Below are 11,004 nucleotides of genomic sequence, written 5' to 3' on the forward strand. Positions count from 1 at the left end.
TTGAAACACTAAATTATTTCAGTTGTCCAAGATGCCCCATGGGACATACCTGACATTCAGCCTGTCTAGGAGACACTGCATTTTATCTCAGGGTGAGCCCTTCTCTGAATGTTGTGGTGTCCACCTTTCCAAGGACATGACTGTTACAAAATGCTTGGAATGCCCTTCCATTTGTGCAGACAAACTAGGACAAGCCAGCTTAAAAATGACTCATTGTTATAATTTAAGGAAAACTTCAAGGAGTAATTCCTCATGCTGGTACTTCTGTAGTATCTCTCAGAGCTACCACTACCACTGCCTTGCTTTTTCACCCATCTTTACTAATAAGAAGGGGAAGAATTTGGACTTAAAATAACAAGCAAATTTGAAAGGAAAACCTTTTATGATAATCACATGACCATTATATTTTCATTTTTTAAATAAAAGAAAGAGTTGAACCACCTTACATCTAGAGTCCAATCCTGAAAAGCCAAGCACTGTATGACTTTATTAGTAATGGGGACATAAAAGGTGAAGCAGGAGAAGCAATATGCAAAATCCTAGCCTTATCAAAATCAGTACCTTTCTCCTAATGAGCTTGAAAAAATGAGTTTTTAATTTCAGAAATTGAAACTGCCTGTCACTTGAGCAATCTGATGAGATGGGGAAATGTAAACAAGATGCAATGATTTCATAATGTTAAATCTAAGCCATATATAAAAATTGCTTGAGAAATTATGTGACAATCTTTTAGGACTGTAATTTTTATAATAGTTTGCAAATAAATATACATTTTCTGACTTTTAGCAAGATTTGTTCATGCTGAACATTACTTTGTTTCAGGAGTGGCAGAGACAATGCTTGTTTTTGAAGTTGTTGTGAGGGTGTCTGAATGTGGCCCTGTGGAATTTCAGTTCAAAGCTAATCCAGATGGATTAAATAAAGGATGGTTCTGAAATGCAGTGACTGGGGAAAAATTAATAAAGGAGGAATGAGCTTGGATTAAAAGCCTGAAACTAAAGATATCTATGGACATATGAAACAGTAAAAGACAATTAACAAATGTATTTATACTAAATTAAAACTTTATTGACTAATGTTCTCCAGACAACATGATCTGACAAACTATGGTTGCATACATGCAATGAAGTTGAAGACAACAGTAGTTTAACATGGAATGTCAAACAAATTATTATAATGTATTAAATGAAACAATTTATCTGTGTTGCTGCAAAATGAAACCAAGTTATGTATTTCCTTGGTCAATCTGTGTTCAGCTAAGAGTCTATGCATTTGAAGAAACTGGTAGATTTCTTTAGCATATATTTCAAATAAATTAGCTAGAATTGTACTCTTTAAAAATCCTTTCAACTTCACTTGCATTTCAAACATAATCTAACTGTAAACACTAAAGTTGCTAGAGCCATCTAGAAAGACCTGTCAAACTCAGTGAACATTGCAGTTCAGTAAATATGAATATTTAGAACAAGAAAAATACCAGTTACTGCAAAAGCCATTTAGGCATATTTTATTATTAATCCAGCACAAAGCACTTCTAAGTTTCTCACATAAAAGACTAAAGCTTGCTTACAGTACTACATCTTCTATCATTCAAGCATCATTATTACCTATCAGGGAGATTGGCTAGATGACCTAATGGGTCTTTTCCACCCCTAACTTCTACAAAAGAAAATCATTCATGCCAGCAAGAACATGGTTCGCTACATCTTGGGCTTGATCCTGCAGATTTGTTGAGGCAAAACTCCCAACAACTTGAAAGAGAGATTTTCCAGAGCAAGACATCCAGGATTAGGCCCTTTAGATTTTTTTATTTTTATTTTTAAAAGAGCATCCATTTAGGATACATGGAAAATATTTTATAGAATTAAAAAAAATATAACAACGTGTGCTTCACTTACATTGAAGGAACCAGAGAATGTAAACACCATAGTGGCCCAGATCTTCACAACATCCATGAGAAAGTGTCAACTGCAAGTAACCTGTGTGCGTTTATTTCTCAGCCTATGCTTCTGAGGGTGTTTTGTGTATACCTTTACCTCCATATCCACACACATACGTACACCCTTGGTACGCATGAAGGTGTGATAAAATTCACTAAAGGCAGTTGCTTGCTTGTCTTGATGCTTAAATCTGCAAGTGGCAGCAAACTGTGTTTTGTATAATACTAAAGAGACTCTACATAAGTATCAGGACACAAGTATTGCTGTGGGCAAGACTGTGTCGTTGCCGGTTCCACGTATGTGGAGCCATCCCATTTACGCACATCACAAAATACACCTGCATGAAGGGCTGGAAGAGCAGGTGACCAAAGAATTTCTTGGTGGGCCATGCCTGAAATTTGAATTGAACGACTCAAAGACTGTAAATTGTCCTCACAGCAGGCTTCCAACAACCTGGAGGACCATGTAGGAAATTTTACCTTCAAAGTGCACTTTCTAAGAATGGAATGTTCTTGACAGGGAAATGATCAGAGGCAATCCTGGACTTTTTTGCATGTTGAATAGGAAAAATGTTTTCATCTTCTTCAGGTAGCACTTCACCCTGACAAATGTGAGTTCAGTTATTATTGGGTTTTAGTATTACAGAAGAATCTTTAGAAACAAACATGATAGTACACACATACACATACACTCAGATATTTACAGCCTTTCTAGAAAAACAGCCCTTTACCTTAGTACTACCTATTTTTTTCCTTTTTTTTTTTAGTATTTAAATTCTTTAAACCAGCTACATTAAATACCAATGTGTAGTGTACCACCCCACACCAACCCCACACCCCCCAAAGAACCAGCAAGTATTTTAAAAGTTTGTTTGCTTGTTTGTTTTGCTTTTTTTTTTCTTTTATGATTGTTAAAATCTCCTGCTTGAGACTGTTAAGTACCACCTCCACTGGAACAAGATCAGCACTGACGGCATCTTCCAACGCACGTCGTTTCGTAGTTGAGCAAGTACTGCATCAAGAAGCTTAGATCTCCAGGTCGTCAGGTCGAGGCCTGCTGCTGGCTCGGCTGCTGGCTCTGCTGGGAGGCCTCTGGTCCACAATGGTGAGGGGCTGCAGCTCATGTCCTGACGCCAGTTTTTTCGTGTTCTGGTGCTCATCGGAGAAGTCGAAGGGCTGGGCGTGCGAGTTGGAGATGGTGCTGCCAGCCTGCCCCATTCTGTTCTGCTCCGCGCTGTAGTTGGCCCAGTTTTGCTCGCTGGCTTGCTTATTGTAGTTGCGACAGGAGGAGTTGTTCCTGTCTCCAGTGACAAGCTTGTACCCCGGGGGAGACATGGGAGACAAGGGGGCGGTGGGGGATGAGCAGCCATTGTAATAAGCATATTTGGGAGAGCCACAGTCCTTGGAAGGGCTCATGGCACCGCTGTGGGAGTAGGGGTCGGTTTTCCCTTTCACACGATCCTTGACACCCTTGAAGAACACGTAAAAAAGCTCAATGATGTTCAAGGCAAGAGACACCAAGGACACCACCAGCATGAAGAGGATGAAGATGGTTTTCTCAGTTGGACGGGAGAGGAAACAGTCCACTCTGTGTGGGCATGGGTCTCGCTCACAGGTGTAGATGGCATTCAGGCTAAACCCGTAAATGTACCACTGTATGAGCAAGAAAGCCACCTCGAAGACAGATTTAAACAGGATGCTGATGATATAAGTACGGAGCAGTCCCCCACGCATCTTCACTTTGCCATGCTCTTCAATCCCATACTTGAATTTCTTAATTTCTATTTGCTTGAGATGCATATCCACATTAACACCATCATTTGCCACTACTTTAAGCTCTTCTTCTCTTTTGTTCAGTTTCTCTTCTTTCCTCATTACGTAGAACACATGTGCCAGGTACAAAAGGGTCGGTACAGACACAAATATGATCTGCAGAACCCAAAAGCGTACATGGGAGATAGGAAAGGACTTGTCATAGCAGACGTTCTCACAACCAGGCTGTTGAGTGTTACACCGGAATGCAGACTGTTCATCTCCCCAAGCAGATTCAACTGCTGTTCCCAATAGCAAGATTCGGAAAATGAAGAGGACAGACAGCCACACTTTCCCTCCTGCAGTAGAGTAGGCTTGAACTTTGTCAAGAAGTTTTCCCAAGGCACTCCAATCACCCATCTTCACAGGATGCTGGCTAAACAAGGACACAAAGGAAAAAAACAGCAAGGGTTAAGTCAGAGCTTTAATACCTTTGACACACTAAATCACTGATCAATGCTAATAGAGCAGTGGTGTCAGTTATGTTGCAATTAATGTATTTTACACAATCTGAAGAGAAACTGGAGTTTTACTAAGTCTGCAGGTGAAGTGGGAAGTCAGGAAAACTGAAAAGAGAAAGTAACACAATGTCTCAGAGCACAGTAGAAAAAGTTCCTAATTTCACTCCAGTTTTCAGGAAGCCCATGATAACCCTCAGTGATCAATGTGGTTGGCTCAGCTTCCTTGATGGCAGCCTCAGTTCTATGACCTACACCTGCCTTAGGTGAAAAACAGATGTGACATACAGCTGAAGCAGGGTGTGGAATAAGTAGTAGCACTACCTAAATAGGATTATATGAAAGATTTCTCAGTTTCAGTGAAGATTGATCATTCAATGTAATTTTTATGTTCACTCTTTCAGATACTAAAAAAGCAAACCACAGTATAGCCTAAATACGATAGGTTAGCTTAGGTTAATATTGGGGTCACATCCCTAAAATTCTACCTTTGCAAAATACATACTGTTTTTCCTACAAGCAATATTAAACTGAGCTTCTGCCTGTAACTTCATACTATGCAATACATTTAAGGGTATAGTTCCTAATGATGCCAAGTTTATACTCTACTAAACTTCAGAAAAAGCATTTGCTGTCTAAATTAAGCTCATGCATTAGTATTTGCATCACGAAGATCAAAGAAAGCATTCTTTACCTATAGTTTTATGAAGGAACAAAAAATTGTAAATACATGAAACACAGCTAAGAGCATGTTACCATATTGGAGGAACTGGTTTCCTGTTTATCTGTGATTTGCTTAATTCATTGGAGTTTCAGGTTTGTATTTGCATCTTTGTGTATTTAAATTCCTTCTTTGTTTTGAAAGGAAAAGATTTAGGAAGAAAAAAAAAGGTAAATATGCTCTGTTTGTAAGGCGACTCCTGGCTTGTAATTTGCATTCCAAGTGTTGAACACTGCAAGTTTAAAGTGCCTTTCCTGACTTGAGTTTTAAAGTGCTCGTTTCTGGGACACAGGCAGCTTTTCTGGATATATGGAAACACACAGAATGGCATAAAAGAAATGAAATAATTTGCTTGATGTTCTAGATTCCTAGGAAAAACAAATTTCACTATAGATTTTTATCAGCTGGAGAATGGCAATCTTATTAAAACATGTTTTAACTTGCCCAACATGAAAAAGCATGAAATCATATGAAATCAGGAACTTAAAAGGAAAAATAATCATGAAGTTTCCCTTTTAATGTGAATGCTGCAGGGCACAGATATTTGTTCCATGGATGCTGAGTAATCCCTTCCTGGTATTAACAGTTTTGATAATGTCCAAATTATTTCCTCCCCACTGCATCATGGATATATTCCCTAGTGAAGGTCATTTATAGAATATGGGCTTTTTGGATAATTCATAAAATGGGAAATTTTAGCACCAAGGAGACTTGCTTTCAAGAAGTGGTGAGTCACTGGGAACACAATATCATAAATCTGGCAGACTCAAACATAACAATAGATGCCAAATAAAAACACACCATTCCTGCCACCGAGTCTGAGAGAGAGTAATGGAAGACGAGTGTTTAAAGTATTCGCTCTGATAGCTCTGAGATGTCAATTATCTTTGAACCCCTGAAAAATATCCCAGGGCCATTTCCTCCATCTGCCTTAACAGCTGGCTCTGGAGCAGCCACTGCAGCCTGTTGACCCTTCCTCATGTAATTAGCTCTTCTCATGAATAAAGCCCCATCAAAGGATCAGGCCTGCTTCAAACTTTTAAAACTGGAAGCTTCTGCCGGGAGGAGCAAACAGAGCATGTTTGTCTCTGACACATCCCCTCAGCCATCCTCAGCTTTCATCCTTCCCAGAAAAACTGAGTTTGTCTTTTTGGGCTGGAGCGGCAGAGAAGGAGTTAGGCAGAGAAGTGTGGAGGTCCCTGGAAAGTCTGGAATGAAATGTGACCACGTTCCTCCTCAGGCAGAGATTGTTAAAACAGAGAACAGCCTGTAACTATACAACACGTGAAGTTTGTTTTCAAGGCAAGTTATTTGCTCCATGTCCTAGTGCAAGGGGACAGAAGGAGCCTTTTTCAAGAAACAGCTTCTTGATTTAATTAGTCAGCTTTCCAGTGACTAGAAACTATTGGGTTAACAGACTTTCCTCAGACTCCATGTACTTTTTTTACTGTCTAAATGTTATTTCAGATTGAAAGCCTGATTAAGAAAACAGAGGATATGTTATTTCTAGGCAGTTATGTGTTGTTTGTTTTCTAATTACACTCCTCTCTGGTTCATTAATGCAATATGATTTACTTCAGTTTTGACCTACTTAATCCCACACCTGCAGTATTTGGAGAATTTACTCCCTATTTTTTTAATTTGCTTCAGCATGCAAAATTGCTAAGTTTCATTTGTGTCCGCTGGCAATATAAACTCCAGGAGGAAACATTCCATGCTTGAATTACTCATACATAGTTCTGAAAAGCAACTTTTTTAAAAAGAGATCAGTTACATGCTAGCATTTGCCAGTGATAAAAAAAACCACATCAATTCAAAACATTGTACTGTTAATCAGATAACCTTGTGGTGGCACAAATATATTATTCCTTTTCTTAAGTGGATTCCATTGCTTTATGAAACACAGTACTTTGCTTTGTTGTAGAGAAAATTCATTCATCGGATCTAACTTGTTTACTTTCAGGGCACTGAAAGACCAGTTTTATTAACCGATTACAAATCTGTTTATCAGGTACAAAAAGAGGTTTTGTATCAAACAGGTACTTAAGTATTCTAGCTTTGTAATTAGCTTGAAATGGTTGGCAGACAACCTTTAAAAATAGCTCTAGCTTTCTGTCTTTAGCTTGTTTTAACACTTCCAAATAACTTAAAGGAGTCCACTGAATGACACAGGCTGGCCTATTCAATTCATACAAGTTCATTACTTCAGGAGTTTAAGGATATGGCTGATGATGAGTACGTGCATTTCATGAGTTCCTCCTGATTAATACTTCAGAGGATCATAACCTTCTCTGAGGCAGACTACTGCTAGCATTAAAATCCAGCAGTCTTTAAAAGATGGATTTCTTCCAGGTCCTACTGTGTGTGGGTAAAGGCAGGGAAAAAAAATCCATAGAGCAGCAGGAGATCTGACAGCATTCATCTGCACGGGTTTAGGATGACCACTTATATAAGACATTTGATTTGTAAGCCACAATTAAGAAATTCTAGAACTATTTTTTATGGATGGCATTCATCATGTCATCTGGTTCATATTTTCCAAGAAGAATAATGCAAACTCAGTGCTGTTGTAATGTCCTAGGTCTGACTACAGTGTTAGAAGGTCACATGCCAGTGGATGGAAGAGCAGCAAGAGCTAGAGTGGGTTCTAAAGTGGCATTGTGCAGCTGAAGTAATTGGGAAATGGGCCAAAGCTTTGGTTTTCAACATTTTCTAATTTTTTATTTGTGCTCACACACACCTAGACAACCCTGAACATAAATCAGCTTGAGCATTTCCCAAAAGTAACATGCATCACAAAGAAGCTGAGATGTACGACTCATTGGGTTTGGACCTGCTGGAACAATGAAGGCTAGTTTCAAAAATCTTATAAAAATAAGCAAATGCCTTGCAGACATTCCCTTGGGAAGGTGTAGCTCATATATAGATCTGCAGATGAGCTTCAGTTCATTTCAGCCACAGGACAAAGGTTGCGCACAAAATGGTTGCAGTAACTAGAATTTAAAGTGTCACAACACTTTAAATGGTTTTTCCTTTGTCTGCCAGTACTGCTGGTGGTCAGTCACTACCAGATGTACCTCATAGCCTCTGCCTTTCCCATCTTGTACCCTCCACACCTAATTTAATTTTAAAGCATATTTGCAAAGGCAACTGTAAGCACTTTCTTAGATGTTCCCTAGTTGTACAAGTCAGGTCTATCCTCTGTGTTAATGCTCAGATTCATCCCTCTCCTGACTCACTTTGGAATTAAGGGAAGGAACGCTGAATTCCCTGAGGGGGCCTCAGGTCCTCTGATCCTCCTGCTTGAGAATCTTGAAATATGGATGTCTAAGTACATAAATGGCACAAACAACAGTCCAAGTGCCTCTACAGGAGACAAATTCAGTGAGTAACATGGGAAGGAGATACCAGAGATTGGGGAGCAAGACAGCAATGTATCTAATGAAACAGATGCATTGCTCAATGTCCTCTAACCTTCCCCATACCCACAGGAATCCTTGGCCCTGGTTCATTGCAGAGACAAATAAAAATAATCTCTTGGGCTTGCATAATATGAGAGCTGAGATAACTTTAGAGTGTTAAATCTGTCTGCACTCCTGTGTGTATAAGCATTCAGCTTTATGTTGCAAATCAAATCCCTTGTGTCCATCCCTCTCTTGATCCCAGCCTGCCCTTGCCTTTCTGCCATTCGAGTGCTCGTTAGGTATCGTGGGTCAGCGCCAGTGTTTGGCTTTGAAGTTTCTGAAGGAAACACTTCAGTAAACATCCCAAAGACTAGAGGCTTAAATTCTGCCGCGTAGTGTGCTGTCCAGATGTTAAAAATGGCAGGATGAAAGCTTCATGCACGTCCTCTAACTTGCTCCCCATGCGCACACAAACACGCGCGCATACACAGGGACGGACGTCAGGCAAAAGGTGTCCATATCCCATTTTTGTGCTCATTACCAGGGTTTTCATCAAAAGTATCACATACAAACATGAAATCCTCAGAGGAAATATGCTGCTCCATGAGGCTTGCTGGTTATCTCAAGGCAAAATATGAGGACACATATAAGCACACAATATCCTTGTTCATGTGTTACTCGATAAGATAGACTCTCTGCTTCGTCTGTCTTTCAGCTGAAGGCTCTTTTTTCTCCTTCCTCGTGCTGCTTTTTAACTACTTCTATGAGGAATCACTCCAAGTCTCCCAACATGAAAAGGTTTTTGGTTCTCCAAGAGATGCTGCTCAAGTATTTTTCCCTCTGCATTTAGACAATTAAGTCTTTGAGGTATTATACAGGGAATGTGTCATATGCGGATTATGTACAGTCCTTCCTAGACAATTTTCATTTATATCTACCCAAGACTTTCACAGACATTGCCAGTGTGGTAAGGCATATCATGATATCCCACATTCCTTCTCTAAAATCCCTCACTGAGGTTGCTAAAACAGAGTAACTATATACAAACCAGGTTAAAAATCCATAACCCGTGTCTGGATTTTATCACATCTATTTTAAAAGAAAAAGGGAAAAAAACTTATCAGGAAGACCACGTGAAAGTCACCACTTCAGTAGCTGCAGCACTTTAACAAGCCATCTAATTAAGAAGCTTACTCTGCTCAAACTATCAGGCATCAATCAGGATTTCCATATGAAAGCAAAACGTGTGGGGAAGGAATGGGACGCATCCAAGTTAAGGTCTCCCTGTTACTAACTTCTGATGCAATTTCGGTAGAGCAGAGGAGAGCGCACCTCGGCTTTTTCTTAAAGGAGCTGAGATAGCCCGAGAGCAGTGGAGGGGAGACATCGCTCGTGGCAGCAACAAGTCTGCTCAGCCCGGCACTCGCAACTTCGCCGCAGTTCCTCCTTCGGCTGAACAAGGTTACGAGTTGTAAAAGTGTAGCACTTCTAGAAATGCATAGAAATGTGACAAAAGAAAGCAAAGAATTCCTCCAAGCTGGAACTTAGCGCTTTAAGAGAGAATGTACGCTGTTTAGAGATGTGTGTTTTTAAACAAGTTCAACCCTCAACGCAATAACGCAGAATTCTTAGGGTGGGGAGGAAAAAAAAGAAAAAAAGAAAAAAAGTGTTTTCAGAAAAAAAAGGAAAAAGGATCCATAAAATGACGAAAAAATAAAACTTTAAACTTACCCTTGCTGATCAGCAGTGAAAATGGATCAGAGCACTTCTTTGGAGGGTTAAACTAAAATGGAAGAGCACGTTCAGGCACTCAGACCTGTCTATTTAAAGTTTAAAAGTCTACTGCTGTTTTGTATTTTTCATCCTTCCTTCCCCACTAATGAAAGAAAAGTGCTGATACCTCGTAAAAGTTTTTTCCGAGTTGGAACACTGGGAGAGCTTTTAACAAGTTTTCAAGCCCCTGACTGTGCGAGAGGAGGGGAGAGGGAGGGGAGGCAGCCCGGGAGGAGGGGCGCTCTGCGGGCGGAGAGCTCGGAGCTGGGGGAGGCGGAGGGAGAGGATTGAAGGCACAGCAAAAAAAACAGCCCGCGGAAAGACAGAGCATGGCACTACATCTTGCTGATGTAACAAAACAAAGACACGGGCAGTCAGCAGCCGCCCCACAGCCCCCGGTCACTGGGGCACCTGGGTGGCACGGTGACCGGATCTGGGCTCGCCGGGGACAGATGCAACAAGTTGGCTCTGTGGTGTGCCAGGAGTTTCACTGCAGGGAAAGGCAGAAATGCAGTGAAAGGCATTAATGAGTAACCAGCGTGGACATTCTGGATGAGGGGGCTGCATCTCCTAGCCACCACTCAAGAAAGGAAGCCCTCCCAAGCCCTCTCTACTTTTTTGTTGTGAACACAGCCTTGTTTACCGAGGTCAATTTCCTTTACGTGCACACATGAAAGTACACACCAAGAGCAGCGTGTTTGTTTCCACGGAAGATATGCATCACATATTTTTTGTGTGCATGTGTGCGTGTGTCTGTCCCACGGGAGAAATGAAGAAATGATCTCACATTCCAGGATACTCTTTCCAGGAAACTTCAGAAAATAAAACATAGTATAGAGAATCAGGCTTCAATAGTGAGAAATGTTCTCGATAATTTTTGAACACATTCTACAGAAT

At 40.4% G+C, this 11,004-nt stretch overlaps 1 protein-coding gene across 2 annotated transcripts; it reads right to left on the reverse strand.

The window, feature by feature from the left end:
• Positions 1–1,044: 1,044 nt before the first annotated feature.
• Positions 1,045–10,633, reverse strand: GJA1 (gap junction protein alpha 1). Of its 2 annotated transcripts, none has more exons than XM_039731562.1 (2): positions 10,066–10,633; positions 1,045–4,123 (listed from the first exon to the last, which is right to left on the reverse strand). In XM_039731562.1, exon 2 carries the CDS (start codon positions 4,109–4,111, stop codon positions 2,966–2,968), a length of 1,146 nt encoding a protein of 381 aa, XP_039587496.1. In that variant the 5' UTR covers positions 4,112–4,123; positions 10,066–10,633; the 3' UTR covers positions 1,045–2,965. The 2 variants fall into 2 exon arrangements, with proteins under 2 accessions (XP_039587496.1, XP_039587495.1); XM_039731561.1 differs by having other exon boundaries at positions 1,045–4,127; positions 10,066–10,624.
• Positions 10,634–11,004: the final 371 nt, after the last annotated feature.

Source organism: Passer montanus, unplaced genomic scaffold (assembly GCF_014805655.1).
Source record: "Passer montanus isolate IOZ18808 unplaced genomic scaffold, ASM1480565v1 scaffold79, whole genome shotgun sequence".
Taxonomy (NCBI): Eukaryota; Metazoa; Chordata; class Aves; order Passeriformes; family Passeridae; genus Passer; species Passer montanus.